Source organism: Phoca vitulina, unplaced genomic scaffold (assembly GCF_004348235.1).
Source record: "Phoca vitulina isolate PV1807 unplaced genomic scaffold, GSC_HSeal_1.0 scaffold54, whole genome shotgun sequence".
Classification (NCBI taxonomy): domain Eukaryota; kingdom Metazoa; phylum Chordata; class Mammalia; order Carnivora; family Phocidae; genus Phoca; species Phoca vitulina.
In genome coordinates this window covers 9132993-9151416 of record NW_022589757.1, presented here as the reverse complement: position 1 = coordinate 9151416, position 18424 = coordinate 9132993, and the positions used below count along the sequence as shown (strand labels likewise).

Genomic DNA, 18424 nt, shown 5'->3' with positions numbered 1-18424 from the left:
ATTTTGATCAGGATGGCATTGAAGGTATAGATTGCTCTGGGCAGCATCAACATTTTAACAATGTTTATTCTTCCGATCCACGAGCATGGAATGTTTTTCCATCTTTTTGTGTTTTCAGTTTCTTTCATGAGTGTTCTGTAGTTCCTAGAGTATAGATTCTTTACCTCTTTGGTTAGGTTTATTCTGAGGTATCTTATGGCTTTTGGTGCTATTTTAAATGGAATCGTTTCTCTAATTTCTCTTTCTATGGTTGCATTAGTGTATAAGAAAGCAACTGATTTCTGTGCATTGATTTTGTATCCTGCCACATTACTGAATTGCTGTATGAGTTCTAGTAATTTGGGGGTGGAGTCTTTTGGGTTTTCCACATAAAGTATCATGTCATCTGTGAAGAGAGAGAGTTTGACTTCTTCTTTGTCAATTTGAATACCTTTTATTTCTTTTTATTGTCTGATTGCTGTTGCTAGGACTTCTAGTACTATGTTGAACAATAGTGGCGAGAGTGGGCATCCATGACGTGTTCCTGATCTTAAGGGAAAGGCTCTCAGCTTTTCCCCATTGAGGATGATATTTGTTGTGAGTTTTTCATAGATGGATTTTATGAACTTGAGGAATGGTCCCTCTATCCCTATACTCTGAAGAGTTTTAATGTGTTGTTGGATCCTATTAGCTAGCATGTTGTTGAGGATTTGGAATCCATATTCATCAGGGATATCAATTTGCAATTCTCCTTTTTGATGGGGTCTTTGCCTGGTTTGGGGATTAAGGTAATGCTGGCCTAAGAGAATGAGTCTGGAAGCTTTCCTTCTGTTTCTATTTTTTGAAACAGCTTCTGAAGAATAGGTATTATTTCTTCTTTGAATGTTTGGTAGAATTTCCCAGGGAATCCATCAGGCCCTGGACTCTTGTTTTTTGGGAGGTTTTTGATCACTGCTTCAATCCCATTACTGGTTATTGGTTTATTCAGGTTGTCAGTTTCTTCCTGTTTCAGTCTTGGGAGTTTATAGGTTTCCAGGAGGGCATCCATTTCATCCAGGTTGTTCAATTTATTGCCATATAGTTGTTGATAATAATTTCTAATAATTGTTTCTATTTCCTTGGTGTTAGTCGTGATCTCTCCCCTTTCATTCATAATTTTATTAATTTGGGTCCTTTCTCTTTTCTTTTGGATGAGTCTGGCCAGTGGTTTATCGATCTTATTAATTCTTTCAAAGAATCAGATTCTAGTTTCGTTGATCTGATCTACTGTGTTTCTGGTTTCTAATTCATTGATTTCTGCTCTAATCTTAATTATTTCTCTTCTAATGTGTGGTTCAGGCATCATTTGTTGCTTTTTATTTAGTTCTTTAAGGTGTAGAGTTAGTTGGTGAATTCGGGATTTTTCTATTTTTTTGAGTGCGGCTTGGATGGCTATGTATTTCGCCCTTAGGACTGCCTTTGCAGTATCCCATAGGTTTTGGACCGATGTGTTTTTGTTCTCATTGGTTTCCATGAATTGTTTAAGTTCTTTGATTTCCTGTTTGACCCAAACATTCTTGAGCAGAGTGGTCTTTAGCTTCCAAGTGTTTGAATTTCTTCCAATTTTTTTTTTGTGGTTGAGTTCCAGTTTTAAAGCATTATGGTCTGAGAATATGCAGAGAATAATCTCAGTCTTTTGCTATCAGTTGAGACCTGATTTGTGACCTAGTATGTGGTCTCTTCTGGAGAAAGTTCCATGTGCGCTCAAGAAGAATGAGTATTCTGTTGTTTTAGGGTGGAATGTTCTGTATATATCTATGAGGTCCATCTGGTCCAGTGTGTCATTCAAAGCTCTTCTTTGTTGATTTTCTGCTTAGATGATCTGTCTATTGCTGAGAGTGGAGTATTGAGGTCTCCTACAGTTAACGTATTGTTATCAATATGACTCTTTATTTTGGTTAACAGTTGGCTTATGTAGTTGGCTGCTCCCATGTTGGGGTTGTAGATATTTACAATTGTTAGATCTTCTTGTTGGATAGACCCTTTAGGAATGATGTAGTGTCCTTCTGTGTCTCTAACTACAGCCTTTAGCTTAAAGTCTAATTTGTCTGATATAAGAATTGCTACCCCAGCTTTCTTTTGAGGTCCATTGGCATGGAAGATGGATCTCCATCCCTTCACTTTCAGCCTGGATGTATCTTTAGGTTCAAAAGGAGTGTCTTGTAGACAGCGTATGAATGGGTCCTGTCTTTTTATCCAATCTGCAACCCTGTGCCATTTTATGGGAGCATTTAGGCCATTCACGTTAAGAGTGATTATTGAAAGCTTTGGAAAACAGTGTGGAGGTTCCTCAAAAATTTAAAAATAGAGCTACCTTATGACCCAGCAATTGCACTCCTGGGTATTTACCCCAAAGACACAGATGTAGTGAAAAGAAGGACCATGTGCACCCCAATGTTCATAGCAGCAATGTCTGCAATAGCCAAACTGTGGAAAGAGCTGAGATGCCGTTCAACAGATGAATGGATAAAGAAGATGTGGTCCATATATACAATGGAATATTACTTAGCCATCAGAAAGGATGAATACCCAACTTTTACATCAACATGAATGGGACTGCAGGAGATTATGCTAAGTGATATAAGTCAAGCAGAGAAAGTCAATTATCATATGGTTTCACTTATTTGTGGAACATAAGGAATAGCATGGAGGACATTAGGAGAAGGAAGGGAAAAATGGCGGGGGGGATTGGAGGGAGAAATGAACCATGAGAGACTATGGACTCTGAGAAACAAACAGGGTTTTAGAGGGGAGGGGGGAGGGGGGATTGGTTAGCCCGGTGATGGGTATTAAGGAGGGCACGTACTGCATGGAGCACTGGGTGTTATACGGAAACAATGGATCGTGGATCACCACATCAAAAACCAATGATGTATTGTATGGTGACTAACATAACATAATAAAATTTAAAAAAAAAAGATGAATTTATTGTCATCATGTTGCCTGTGAAGACCTTGTTTTTATAGATTGTCCCTGTAAATTTCTGTTGTATATCACTCTTGGGGTCTTTCTCCTTTTATAGAACCCCCGTAACATTTCTTGCAGGGCCGGCTTAATGGTCACATATTCTTTCAGTTTCTGCCGGTCTTGGAAGCTCTGCCTCTCTCCATCCATTCTAAATGACAGCCTTGCCGTATAAAGTATTCTTGGCTGCATATTCTTCTCGTTTAGTACCCTGAATATATCTTGCCAGGCCTTTCTGTCTTGCCAGGTCTCTGTGGATAGGTCTGACATTATTCTGATGTTCCTCCCTCTGTACATAAGGAATCTCTTCTCCTTAACTGCACTTAAGATGGTTTCCTTGGTTCTAAGGTTTGCGATTTTGACTATTACATGCCAGGGTGTTGGCCTGTTTTCCTTGATCTTGGGAGGGGTCCTCTCTGCCTCTAGGACACGAATGTTTGTTTCATTCCCCAGATTAGGGAAGTTCTCTGCTACGATTTGCTCAAATATATCTTCTAGTCCTCTCTCTCTCTCCACACCCTCAGGGATTCCAATAATTCTGACATTGGAATGTTTCATGGTGTCACTTATTTCTCTGATTCTATTTTCATGGATTCTGAGTTTTTTCCCCTTGGCCTCCTCTTTTCCCTTTTTGTCTATTAATTGGTCTTCTAGGTCACTAATTTGTTCTTCTGCCCCGCTTACCCTAGCTGTTAAATTATCTAGATTAGATTGGATCTCATTGATAGCATTTTTAAGTTCTGCCAATTCAGCTTTCATTTCTGTCCTTAGAGACTCTGTGTTACCATTAATTGATTTCTCCATTCTGGCTATTGTCTTCACAATTGCTAGCCTGAATTCCATCTCCAACATCTTAGTTATATCTGAATCCATTTGTAAATCTGTGGTATAAGTCATAGTCTCTGAGTCTTTCCTATTTTGGGGGCTCTTAGTCATTCTGTTGAGGGAATGTATGGAGTCCAAATTATTGACTGCAACCCAAACAAGATGTACCTGTTTTATAGGGACCTTAGGGTTGCGGCCTCTTGTTCTCCAGCCTGTCTTCTGGGGGAGGGGCCTGCTGCGCTGTTACTCAGACAACCCTATTTGTGCAGAGTTGCCCTGCCCCCCTGTGGTGGGGGGTGGGCTCAGTGAAAACCGGTTTTTGGGGGCTTTTGTTCTCTGGCGGCTTTCCCTGGTGGCTCTCTGCGTCTCTTCCGAGAGTCAGAGCAGAAGAGACCTTTTCCAACCCTCTGCCTCAGAGCAGAGAGATCATAGTCTGTTCTTCAGTGAGCTCTCCAGGCCACACTGTCTCTGTCTGTGCTGCTATAAACTGCAGCATCCTGGGTTGTGCGCCTCTCAGCAGTGCTCCCAGTCCTCACCTCCAGGTGGGGGCACATCTCTGCCCTTTGTGCTTCTAAAACCGCCAGCTGCCCCCAGTTTGCACACGCGGCCCTGCTGCTCTGGTTTCTGTCTAAAGTCCTTTTCCCACCACTACCGGTCTGTGAGTCTGTGTCCCGTCCCCAGCGCAGGAGGCTATAGCTCACCGGCGGTGTAGGATCCTCACGGCCAGCCTTCCTTCTGCTGCCATTTATCCTCCGATATCTGCCCGTGGAATCACGGCTCCCCGCTTCGTATCTTGAAACCAACCACCTGTGATATTCTTTTGTAGAGATCCAGCTCTATCTTCTTACATCTCAGGCTGATTTCGTGGGTGTTCAGAGTGGTCTGGTAGATATCTAGCTCAATTCTGGGGACCAGTTGGAATAGGGTCCCCTACTCCTCCGCCATCTTTTCCCCCTCTCTGCCATTATTTTTACAATTTTTTCTTTTTGGGGGGGCTCCATTTTCTTGCTCTTTTTATTCTGGAAGTCCAATTTCACATACATTAGAAGACTTGCTATTATTTCACATGTTACTAAGGTTCTGTTAAAATTAAAATTAAAAAGTTAAAAATATTTTTCTTTGTTCAGTTTGCATAATTTCTATTGATCTGTCTTTGGGCATTGACACTTTTTTCTGCTGCATCCAGTTTACTATTAAGCCTATTCATAGAGTTTAGGTTGTTTTTTGTTTAAGTTTACATTCTTGTGTCTGTGATGTAAGTCTTTTTCTTTTTTAGCTTTCCTGAGGTATAATTGACAAAATTGTAAGATATTTAAAGTGTACATGAGAATTTGATACACATATACATTGTGAAAGGATTCTCCCCATTAAATTGATTAACATGTCTGTCACTTCACATATTTACTCCTTTTTTTCTTTTGGTAAAATATTAAGTTCTACTCTCTTGGTAAATTTCAATTATATAATACAGTGTAATCAACTATAGTCACAATGTTAATCACTAGATCCTCAGACATTTTTCATCTTACAGCTGCAAGTTTGTACCCTTTTACCAACCTGTCCCTATTTCTCCCACTCCCCAGCCCCTGGTAGCCAGGCTTGCTTGCTTGCTTGCTTGCTTCCTTCCTTCCTTCTTTCCTTCCGTCTCTCCCTCCATCCCTCCCTCCTTTCCTCCCTCTCTTTTTTGATAATAGCTATCCTAACAGTAGCTCATGGTCATTTTGATTTGCATTTCCCTGATAATTAGAGGTACTGATGGTTTTTTCATGTTGCCTAATTGGATATGTGGTTTACACATATTTTCTCCCATTCCACAGGTTGTCTTTTCATTTTGTTGAAGGTTTCCTTTGTGAAGCAGAAGCTTTTGTTTGTCCTCTCACTTGCTTATTTTTGTTTATGTTGCCTTTGCTGTCAAATCCAAAAAAAAGTATTTCTAAGAACAATATCAAGGAGCTTATTCTAATGTTTCCTTTTAGGAGTTGTTCAGGTTACACTCAAGTCTTTAATTCATTTTGAGTTATTTTTTATATAGTGTATGGTAGAGGTCCATTTTCATTCTTTTGCATGTGGTAATCCAGTTTTCCCAAATCGATTAATTGAAGAGACTATCCTTTTCCCATTGTTTATTTTTGGTAACTTTGTTAAAATTAATTTACCATGTACACATGAGGTTATTTCTGAGCTCTCTCTTCTGTTACATTAATCAATGCATTATTTTTTTATGGTAATACCATACAAGTTTTTGTTTTGGCTTAATATTTATTTTGTCTTATATAAGTATAGTTACCCCCTGCTCTTTTTTAGTTTCTATTTATGTGGAATACCTTTTTCCATCTCTTTAATTTCAGTTTATATGTGTCCTAAAGCTGAATTTGGTCTCTTTAGGCAGCATGTAGTCGGGACTTGTTTTTATATCCATTCAGCTTTAGTCCATTTACATTAAAGTAGTTATTGATAGGTATGGAAATACTATTGCCATTTTGTTAAATGTTTTCTGGTTGTTTTGTAATTACTTTGTTCCCTTGTTCTGCTCTTATTCTTTTCCTTTGTGAGTTGGTGATTTTCTGTAGTGGTATGCTTTGATTCTTGCTCTTTATCTTTTGTGTATCTACTATATGTTTTTGCTTTATGATTACCATGAGACTCTCATAAACACCTTGTATTTATAACAGTCTGTTTTGGTTATAGTTATTTTTAATACTTTTATCTTTTAACCTTCATACTAGAGTTCTAAATGATTTACCTACCACCATTACATTAGGGTGTTATTAACTCTATATTTATTTTTGCCAGTGAGTTTTATACTTTCATATATTTTTTGCTACTAATTAGCATCCTTTTCTTTCATTACAACATTTCTTCTAAGGCATTTGAGTAGTGATGAATACCTTTGGCTTTTGTTTGTCTGAAAAGCTCTGATTTCTCCTCAATTCTGCTGGACGTCTGTGCCAGGTAGTGTATTTTTGCAGGCTAAATGGAAGCCAGGCCCTCTGGCACAGCTGGGAAGGTATGCGGCTAAGCCCTTTTCAAGGAGAAACTGGGAGATGGGTGTTTTTTCCTGTTCCGTCTGCACTGAGCCCAGGTGTATATCTGCAGGGCGATATTCCTGTGCCCATTAAGATCTACTTATTTGATTGCTACCATCTTGTGGTACTCATGAATGGAAGTTCCAGTGGCTATCAGAACCAGGTGACCTAGGAACCTGTTCTTTGGGTGCAGCCATAAAAATTTGGGTACAGCAGATGTTTGTAAATGTCCTTCATGGGAGATACTGGCTACTTAGAGCAGGTTACAGGGAGACAGCAGCAGAGGTGTCAACAGCCTTCTTGGTCCTTGGGGATGATGAAAGCTAGCCTTTAGAGGCATTCTAAATTAGAAGCCTGACCCTCAAGCAGCAGTTTTTCAAGTGTGCCGATGGACCTCTTCCAGGAAAAGAATGGGAGATGGCCTTTTTTGCCTATGCCTTCTGCTGAATCCTGGGATGATAGCCAGTTAAGAACTCCTTCTTTGTGTATTACTGTGACCACTGCTTGAAATACGCTGTCTCCAGATATCCGATAACTTACTCCCTCACTTTCTGTCTACATACCACCTTTCTCCTCATCTAGAATAACACTGCCCAATACAACTTTCTGGGATGATGGGAATGCTCTATATCTGCATTGTCCAATAAAGTAGTCACTAGCCACGATGTGGCTCCTAAGCACTTGAAATGTAGCTAATGTGACTGAAGTACTGAATTTTTAACTTTAAATAGCTCCATGTGGCTAGTGGTCACTGTATTGGACAGTGCAATCATAGAATATATGAGAGAGGGAACTTTGTTTTTTCACTGATGCAACCCAGTACCTACGTGCCTGTAGATACTCTGTCGTAGATACTCTGTAAATATCTGGTAAATGAATAAATGAATAGAGATACCAATCAATCCTGTTCACCTCTGAATCCTTGCCTCTTTTGATCTGTAATTCCAGAATGAACACTTTTTGGTCATCTCCAGCCATTCCCAGACTTCTAGGTGTTCGGCAATGATCCTTTAGGTCATCCATGGGTTATCTTCACAGACTTCAGCATTGTACATCAAAGATCCTAGGTTACATAAATTTTATAAATTAAACTGGAACATACTTGGCAATGTGAGTAATAGATAAAGGAAAAACCAGGGGCACCTGGGTGGCTCAGTCAGTTAAGCGTCTGCCTTCGGCTCAGGTCATGATCCCAGGGTCCTGAGATCGAGCCCCACTGGGAGCCTGCTTCTCCCTCTCCTCCCCCATCATGCTCTCTCTATCTTGCTCGCTATCTCTGTCTCTCTCTCTCAAATAAATAAAATCTTAAAAAAAAAAAAAAGGAAAATGCAAGGTGTAGGAAATGGTCCTCTCTACCATCGAGCTTCTCTTTGGGGAAAGTATTAAATGAATGCATCCTTTCCTTTGTGTTTTAGCCAGGCATCCAAATAATGAGGCATGCTTTCCCCTAGCCCCAAATCTGTCCCTTTGCTCTCTTTATTCTCCCAAATAAGAGCTCTTTCAACTTTTGAAAATTCTCTGAAGATAGTATCCATCATGAAGTTCTAGGAACCATACAATAAGCTACTCCCACTAGCTTTTACTTATGACAAAATCAGCATGGCTCTTATGAGAAAATTTTTATGGCTGCAAATCCTTATGGCCACCCTCCATAAGAGTGATTACAGTTTGGAGATGGGCTTGGCAGTTAGATGCTCTTACAAGTTAAAAACAAAGGTAGAATTTAAAAGAAAGGATGAATAATAGAAGTGTTGGATCATTAGCTTTCAAACTGCATTCCAGGGAGCTCCTTCAGGAATTGTTACAAAGACCTCAACTCCGTTCATATTATCTATCCCAATCTTTCTTCAAGCCCGTTTTATTTTTTTGTGCCATTGTAAAAAATTATTTTGTCAAAGAGCTCCTCATTGAGAAGTTTGCAAATCGCTGTAAAAACACTTTTCGTTTATTGATTACCTCAATAAGTTTTGAAAGATGCCAGATGGCAGTGAATTCAGTGTTGAATTTTCTGACAGAGGTCAATGTGTGTTGCTGGTTCAAAGGTGATATAATTTGATTAGATACTAGGAGTACAGGGAGTGAGGTTGGCATTATTATGAAAAATTGATGAGTGGAACATGTATTCTTGGTACGGTCCTATAGGCAGGGCCTCAAAAAGTAGTTTTAGTTTATTTACAAAGCTTGTTTTTGTAATCAGCAGGAAAACAGAGATCCACAGCAAGCTTTTCGATTATGGCTTAAAAAAAAGCATGAAGAGCAGTTGAAAGAAAGAAAGACAGAAGAACTACGAAAGCAAGAGGAATGCTTATTCTTCCTTAAAGGAACAGAGGGCCGTGAGCGGGCCTTTAAACAGTAAGTTCCAGGCCAGAGATGCTTCCCCTCTCCTCACAGTCCTTTCAGAGAGCTCGGTAGTCAATAAAGCTTGAAAATAAACCCCACAAAATATTTTATCTCTTATATTACATATCTATTCAATTGTAAATCCACACTTTTAAAAGTGTGTGAGAAAATTCTTTAGCTCCATATTTTGCATAATATCTATATACCATTCTTTCGTTCTTCAAGATATTTTCAATACCAAAATTATTTTATATTTTACCTGTCTGGTAACCTTTGATAGCCTACCATTTATTTGTTATTTTGTTCATTTTTTAGAGAAATGGGCCAAAGATAATATACAGCTAATTCCTACATAGTCCTCAGAAAAACTGAATAAAGAGTCGTATTTCCCAAGAAATATTTTTCTATAAAGAAATTCAGGCTGAGAAGAAAGATCTGTATAGACCAAATTGAAAAAGAGATTTGGGCACACATTATGGTAGTTTAAGGCAAACCTGATCTTTTCAGTTACCTGGTTAAGACTTTATATTACCTGGCTAATTGTGAGGAAACAGACCTGGTTTCATAATTTTGCCAGTAACCCTTGGGAGAGGTAGTGAATATTGAATCCAGTTGCTTTAAGTTCCTTTCTTTCTTTCCTATCTTTTTCTTTCTTTGTTTCTTTGCTTCTTTCTTCCCTTTTTTTTTTCTTTTTAAACATATATAAATATTATAAGAGAAGCAGTAAATGTGCATTGTGGAAATGGAAGGGGAAAAAGTCACATTTTCATCACCTAGAAATCACTGTCAGTACCTTAGTCCATATCTTTTAGATATTTCTCTGTACATTATAATTTTAAAATATAAATTGAGATCATATGTATATACTATTCTGTAATCTGCTTATTTTTATTAATAATCTCATCTAATATCCAGCCCATAATTATATTTTCCCAGTGGACCCCTAAATGATTACAATTAATTTGCTCAAACTAGTGTCCAATTTGGGACCACACAACATTGGCTTATGATGTTATGATGTTAAGTCTCTTCTATTCTGATACATTTAGTTGTTTAGGGTTATTTCTGAAAACAACTGATGTATATATACACATGTGCACCGCATACACTTTCATATGTGTGTGTACAGTTATTTTTGAGTTATTTTACCTAAGCAAGGTGTATAGATTTAAATTTGTTTGAATGTTGATTTTTCCTCCTCCTTTTTTGGGTGTTTTTTATGCTTAGGCTTATATTTCCATTTTAAAGAAGAACTGTTTTATGCAGTAAAAAGCAAGAACACATTAGTGTCCCTACCAACAAGAGCAAAGCAACATTTCTGCATGCTGGGATTCTTAACCTAATTAAGTCATATTTTGGAATACAGTTAGTTGTAAAAAATAAGTTAATTGGAATCTATCAAATACTTGATAGATTTTCTATGCTTAGATTTTCTATGCTTAGGAAATCATATTTAAACAAAAGAATAGGACCTATATCACATGTAAAATATTGTGTTTATTATTCAAAACTCAGCTTTTTTTTTTTTAGTTGGCAGTCTCATTTTAAGACAAACTTAATTTTAAGTATTTGATTGCAAATGTGACTGTGTTTTCTTGTGTGAGCTTAGGGGGTAAACCTGAAATTTTCATTAGTACTTTAATAATTTTTTCTTTGTGACTACAGCATTTCAATGTAAAGAAATTCAACTTCCTTTAATAGTCTATAGCAATAACTTTATAGCAAGAAGAGTATTCACGTTGATACTCACCAGATCTTATCATATCTTTCTACAGATGGTTGCGAAGGAAACGGATTGAAAAACTAGCCGAGCAACAAGCTGCCAGAGAAAGAACTAGACAGCTCCGACTAGAAGCAAAGCATTCTAAACAATTGCAGAGCCACCTATATATGTCAGAAGCCAAATCTTTTCGTTTTACTGATCATTATAACTGAAAGTATCTATTAAATACTTCATTTGGAAGCTGCTATCCTCAAAATTTTGGTTATCATTTCTTATGGCCTATGTGCTTTGGTCATACTCTAAATTATGGAAATGCTTTTTATCTTTTGGCGATACAGTGAATTTCTTTTTTTTTTAATACTAAACAAAATAAATTTCTTCTCTCGCAGTATTGTATTGTGTTATACCATCTCATAGTCCATGCAACAAACTGAACAATAAATTAACTCTAGATTCCTTTACTTCTAAATTATTTTAGCATTTCTAGCTGGAAAGAACACAAGAAAGGAACAGATTTCTATTTTTAGTTTCTATTACTAAAAAAGATCACAGTAGATCATTTCATGGAGCTGAAGGTGTGACCTCTTAAACAAGACTTGTTCAAGGCCTTATACAAAATCCCATCTATGACAACTTTGAATTTGAATAGCTGTGGAAAGCTAAGAAATAGGGTAGGCTTACTTTCTCTGTTCTTTAAAAAAAGAAGATAGTAACAATTATGCATCCAATTTTGCTATATTACAAAATTAACTAGCTCTTATTGAGAGTTTATAATGTGCATGGTATTAAGTGCTTTACATAATTTGATACAATCCTTATAACAACCCTATTGGTCTTGTTTTGCAGATGAAGAAACTAAAGTATAGAAGGAGCAGTTTGCTCGCAGACTCTGATCTGTATAATTGCAAAATTCTTTCTTTTAGGCATATTATAAAATTTACAAACATTGGTAGATATTGTGAAATATTTAAGACTATACAGGAATCTGGTGTATGGAGGAACAGTATCCTTGATATGTGTAAAGGCATTTAAAGGGTGGAAAACAAAGGTAAACATTACAAGTGTGATGGAGACTGGAGAATCACTGCAGGAGTTCTGTTAAAGCCTCAGAAGACAAGGTTCTTATCAACTGGGTATTTGTACCTTAATCACTTGACCCTAAGTGAGAAAACAGAATTATTCAATCCTGTCTCAACTTCTTATAGCACTTTCAGCATACACCAGACAATTTAACGTTTCATTATAACTAGTCTTGTGTTGCTTAAAGTTATCTTTAATAATGAGAACCAATTTGACATTTAAATATTCCACAACATTTTTACAAAAAAGGCTGTTGGAATTTTGATAGAGATGCAGTGAATCTATAGATTGTTTTGGGTAGTACTGTCATTTTAATAAAATTGTCTTCTAATCCATAACACAGGATTTCTTGTCATTTAGTGCAACAAAATTTTGCAGTTTCACTGTACAAGTCTTTCACCTCCTTGGTTAAATACATTCACAGATATTTTCTTCTTTTGGATTCTACTGCCAATGGAATTATCTTCTTAATTTGCTTTTAGGTTGTATATTCAAAATCAAACACAAATGAATTTTGTGCATTGATAGATACTGTGTAACTTTGCTGAATTTATCAGCATCAGTTTTTTTTTTTTTTTGTAAATTCCTTGGAATTTTCTATATATAGGATAATATCACCTGCAAATTGAGATAGTTTTACTTCATCCTTAACAAATTGGATTCCTTTTATTTCTTTCTTGACTGATTACTTTGGCTAAGATTTCCAGTATAATGTAGAATAGTAGTGGTGAAAGTGGGCATTCTTGTCTTGATCTTAGGAGGAAAGCTTTTAGTGTTTCACTATTGAGTATGATGTTAGCTGTGGGGTTTTCCATAAATGCCCTTTATGAAGTTGAGGAAGTTCTATTCTTATTCCTCTATTTTACTTATTCCTATTCTTTGATCCCTTATTTTTCTGAGTGTTTTTAACATAAAAGGGTGCTGGATTTTATCAAATGCTCTTCCTGTATCAAGTGAAATGATCACATGGTTTTCCTCTTTTGTTCTATTACATATGTGTATGTGTGTGTGTGTATATTACATTGATTTTCTTATGTTGAACTATCCTTGCATTCCTGAGATAAATACCACTTGGTCATGGTATATAATCCCTTTTCTATGCTATTGCAGTTTGCCAGTAATTTGTTAGGAATTTTTTCATCTATATTCATACAAATATATGGTACTGGAAAGTTTTTTTTATTACTGATTTAATCTCTTTGTTATAGGCCTGTTCACATTTTGTTTTTTCTTGAGTCGGTTTTGCTAATTTGTGTATTTCTAGGGATTTGTCCATTTCATCTAGTTTGTTACAATTATTTTTTTTTTTTTTTTTTTATTTATTTGAGAGAGAGAGAATGAGAGACAGAGAGCATGAGAGGGGGGAGGGTCAGAGGGAGAAGCAGACCCCCCGCTGAGCAGGGAGCCCGATGCGGGACTCGATCCCGGGACTCCAGGATCACGACCTGAGCCGAAGGCAGTGGCTTAACCAACTGAGCCACCCAGGCGCCCTAGTTTGTTACAATTATTAAGTACAATTATTCCTTTCTTTTTCTTTTAACTTGAGGTTGGTAATAATTTCCCCACTTTCATTTCTGATTTTTGTTTTTTGCATCTTCTTTTTTTCTTAAGTCAGTCTGGCTGTAGGTTTGTCAATTTTGTGGATCTTTCCAAAGAACCAACTTTTGATTTCCTTGATACTGTTTTTCTGTTCTCTATTTTTATCTCTGCTCTAATTTTGATTTCCTTCCTTCTGATAGCTTTGGGCTTAGTTCGCTCTTTTTTTCCTAGTTCCTTATGGTATGTTAGGTTGTTGATTTGAGATCTTTTTTTTTATTTAGTAACTATTACTATTACTGACACTCTTAAACCAACCATTGCAGAAGTGTGCCATTAGTTTGTGGTTATGAGTGTATGCACAATTTTTTTGTGTGTGATTATATATATATATATATATATATATATATAACTTCCCATTTTGACCGTTTTTTAAGTGTAGAATTAAGTGGCATTAAGTATATTCATACTGTACAACCATCACCACTTTCCATCTCCAGAATTTTTCATCACCCCAATGGAAAGTCTGTATCTATTAAAAACTCTCCATTCTGGGGACGCCTGAGTGGCTCAGTTGGTTAAGCGTTTGCCTTCAGCTCAGGTCATGATCCCAGGGTTCTGGGATCGAGTCCCACATCAGGCTCCTTGCTCAGCAGAGAGCCTACTTCTCCCTCTGCCTGCTGCTACCCCCTGCTTGTGCTGACAAATAGATAAAATCTTCAAAAAAATAAAAATAGAAAATAAAAACTCTCCATTCGTCCTTTCCTTGACCCCCGTAACCACTGTTCTACTTTCTGTCACTATTAATTTGATTGTTTCCTGTACCTACACTATTTGTCCTTTTGTTTCCAACTTATTTCATTTAGTGTAATGTATTAAAGGTTCATTTATGCTGTAGCATATATCAGATTTTCATTCCTTTTTAAGGATAATATTCCATTGCATGTGTACACATTTTGTTTATGCATTCATCCATCAAAGGATACCTGTGTTACTCCCACCTTTTGGCTACTGTGATTAATGTTGCTGTGAACACTGGTATAAAAATCTCTATTTGGGTCCTTGCTTTCAATTCTTTTGGGTATCTACTTAGAAGTGGAATTGCTGGATTATATGGTAATTGTATGTTTAATTTTTTGAGGAGCTACCATACTGACTCCCAACAGTGGTTGCACCATTTTACATTCCCACCAGCTATGCACAAGGGTTCCAATTCTACATCCTTATCGACACTCATTATTTTCCTTCCTTGATAACAGCCATTGTAATGGGCATGAAGTGATATCAGTTTGCATTTCCTTAATGATTAGTGCTGTGGAGAATCTTTTGATACACTTATTGACTATTGTGTATATCTTTTTTAAGAGAAATTTCTCATGTTCTTTTCCCATTTTTTAATAAGGTTGTTTGATTTTTGGTTGCTGAATTGTAGATCCTTTATTCTAGACACTAAGCCCTTATAAACCATATAAGTTGCAAATATTTTCTCCGTTCTGTAGGTTGCCTTTTCATTCTGTGGATAGTGTCCTTTGGTGTACAAATGTTTTTAATTTGGATGAAGTTCAATTTATCTATTTTTTTCTTTTGTTGTCTGTGCTCCTGGTGCCATATCCAAGAAATCATTGCCAAATCCAATGTCATGAAGATTTTCCCCTATGCTTTCTTCTAAGTTTTATACTAAGTAAACCCAAAGGAAAGGCTGAAGAATCAATTATAAATAGTATAAGTTAGATGAAGACTTGAAAAGCACATTAAATCAATATTCAAAATAAAAAATGTAGACAAATTTATTGCCATTTCAAAGTTTAACTTAGATGAATCAGACAAAAACCTCATTAGGTTGACATTAAAATATGTTTTTTCACCAGATTTGTCTTTAGATTTCTCTTTTAATAGGCAATTCTGCACCTAATATAGTGTAATTTGGTATAAACATATTGTGGATATTTTAAAAGGCTTATAAAAGGGTGTTTTATGATGGTCCATCATAAACAAACAATAATATATATTAATATAAATTAATAATGGATTGCATTTGGAGTTTGTACAATGTTCTAGAAGGATCCTACTTTCTCATTTTATATCAAATTGGATATTCCTATTGTGTTGCATTTGTCAAAATGAGCTCAGTAAAATCTATTTCTTTTATATATGTCAAGTTGTATCCATTCGAACTATGGAATTCCCCACATAAAACCAACATGAGAATATGTTTTGCTGAAACACTTGATAATGTGGCTATAAAATACTTTAAATTTTCCTAACATATAGCATTTAGTTTTAAAATATTAGTCCCTTCACCCATAGTATTTCCACAAGTCGCCTTTGTAGTCCAAAATAAATCACCAAAAAGGGAATGGACATTCCCTACACCCATCCCCCTGCCAGCTATTATTCCTTTAGAGTGGGGGCCAGAAAAATTTTCCTGTAAAGGGCCAGATAGGATATTTTAAGTTTTGCAGGCCAAACAAGCCCTGTTGCACCTATTCAATTCTGCTGTAGTGCCAAAAAAACCCAAACCCAACAACCACAGACAACAGTAAATGAATGGCTGTAGCTGCATATGACCCACCCTGCATTAGAGTACCACAATTAAATCTGCTCATGTTAAACACAGCAAGATATAACTTAGGGCCTAAAATAAAGGTAGGGTCTTTTTTCTTTCAGAGTCCTTTAGGAAAAGCATCATGTATGCCTGGAAAGTATCATCTACTTTAAATATATCTATACGGTTTCATTCTTTTCTTATCCTGAGGTATTTATTAAGAAAGGGTAATCTGTGGTCCAGTACATGAAACATTGTTGGGGATATATATTACTTAAATAGAAAGTGACATTCTACCACTGTAAGAACTCCAGCTCCCAAATAATAATGACTCTTGGGTAAGAAGCAAGGGCCTGTAGCATGCCTCCAACATACTGAATGTTAAAGGACAATAAGTTCTCCCTGGCAGTGATTGCAGCAATTGAAAGTTATATTTTCATATCTAGTATAGGGATGAAATCGTCCAATATTTTTCTTTGTAGCAAGTAAGGCAGTTGGTGAAGACTCAGAAAATGGATTATCAGGTGAGCTTTCTGTACAGGTAACTGGATCCAAAATGCGTAGAACCTAAGGAAAATAAGAAGTAATGTCAGCTGTATGCCTTAGGGACTCTAAAAGCCCTTGGTTTTATTGATGTAAAACTACCTATAAAGCCCCATTTCATTAATATGTAACTACCATAAAAAATAACATCTCAGTGATGAGTTTGATTGGTTAGAGAACTTATCCCTTTTCCAAAAAGCTCTAAATTTAACAATGACTATTATATTACCTAGGTTACCTATTTTTCAAAAATGAAATTAATGTTCTTTTATGGATATTGGTGAAAAAGCATGAAAACACAGAAAAAAATAAGGTTATATCAGTTCTACCTTAAGTGATGTCAATTTTTATCCTTAACCAAAAAGCACCCACCACCTCCCCTCTATGGATCTTTCATTCAACTGCCTGGAATCAGGATTCTGCATTCTTTTAATGAAATCCTATTTCAAAGTTTTTAATTGATTGTAAAATCAATAGCTTTTCATTTCTCTATTTCTAATGTATATGCCATATTTTATGCTAACAATCATGTTCTCGTTTCTTGGATTTCATGGACACCATGCTTTCCTAATTCTTCTGCTCTGACTTGTTCTGCTGTTTCCCTGACTGAGACCCACAACATGAGGAACTGTTGGGTTGAAAAAAATGCTCCAATTAAGGGCAAAGATAACATGCTTGTTCAAAGCTCCTGTTTCTTATGTTTATATTCTCTCAACGATCATCCCATGAGGAGGATGGGTTATGGTGCAAATGAGGTAGGCACTACGGTTGGAAAGGAACTGTGAAAAGCAGCGGGGGAAAGAACTTTCTTTTTTTTTTATGTAAGCCTATGCCTTACATAAGGAGCTTTCAGGTATGGTTGGATATGCTTGTTTCTCTCACTCTCATGTTGTCCAGCAGTGTTTTTTCCTTCTAAATTACTACCATACCCAAAGACTTAACAGCTAATTTAAGAACATCCTGGCACTATTTAAGAGCCAGCATTCTATTTTAGGACCTCTGTTTTGAAAATATATTGCGTTTTTTTCCACTGAATTTTTGAGATCTTTCTATTTTTTGTAAAATTTGGTTGGGTGCTAGAGGGTATGGAAATACTCTCTATATGCTAGTACATTCTATGTCTGTAGAGAGAGAAACAAAATACCGAAGGAGTACAGTGGAAGGAGACGGAGATACCAGTACAGAGAGGTTTCTAGATTTTAGCCTGGAGGTAATGGGGAAGGATTTAAGCAGGGTACCTTTCAGAGAAATCATGCTGTACACAGTTGGAAGATAGGGGAAAGGGCAGGCATTAAAAGCAGACCAGGGAAGAACAAAGAAAGGGAGTTTACTGCAGTAATCTAGCTAAGAAATGATAATCTTGAAGCAATGGGGCTGAAAGGCTCAAGAGACCCTAAGAAAGTAGGACTGTCAGTTATGTTCACTAAGAGAATGTGGTGGATAAAGGATCGGGAAAAGGGGATCTAGACCAAGCCCTGAGGATACCCAATATCGCACAGTAAAACAGAATGGTCAGAAAAAAGAGAAAAGCCAGGAGGGTGTGCAGTTATGGAAGCCAAGAGAAGGGAGTGTTTCAAGAAAGGTGGGGCAGTCAATTATACCACATGCTACTGGCAGCAACCGAGGAGGCAAGGACAGTTTCCCAACAAGGAGAACGGAAAGGATAAACTCAACGAGCTTAGTTTCGGGTACTGATTCATTATGTAAATAGCTGCTCACCTACTATGTGTAAAGGATTACTATGCCAGACCTTGAGGAAACATAAAATACAGTCCTCACCCTTAAGGGGCTTACAGTTTGCGGGGGGGGGGGGGGGGGGGGGGG

General features: G+C 36.9%; 2 protein-coding genes across 9 annotated transcripts in view; one reads left to right on the top strand and one right to left on the bottom strand.

Moving 5' to 3' along the window:
• The window catches only part of CCDC181 (coiled-coil domain containing 181), a 41857-nt gene extending 28923 nt beyond the window's left edge, over positions 1 to 12934 (top strand). For 7 of the 8 annotated variants that reach the window (XM_032389357.1, XM_032389364.1, XM_032389360.1 and 4 more), the window contains 2 exons: positions 9031 to 9185; positions 10949 to 12934. In XM_032389357.1, coding sequence (XP_032245248.1) covers positions 9031 to 9185; positions 10949 to 11108 — 315 coding nt within the window. In that variant the 3' untranslated portion in view covers positions 11109 to 12934. The remainder of the gene's footprint in view (positions 1 to 9030; positions 9186 to 10948) is intronic. The other variant, XM_032389359.1, reaches the window with a different exon arrangement.
• A 2340-nt stretch (positions 12935 to 15274) lies between these two features.
• The window catches only part of BLZF1 (basic leucine zipper nuclear factor 1), a 27929-nt gene continuing 24779 nt past the window's right edge, over positions 15275 to 18424 (bottom strand). The window contains exon 7 of the mRNA XM_032389404.1: positions 15275 to 16624. Within this exon, the coding sequence (XP_032245295.1) occupies positions 16439 to 16624 (186 nt within the window). The 3' untranslated portion in view covers positions 15275 to 16438. The remainder of the gene's footprint in view (positions 16625 to 18424) is intronic.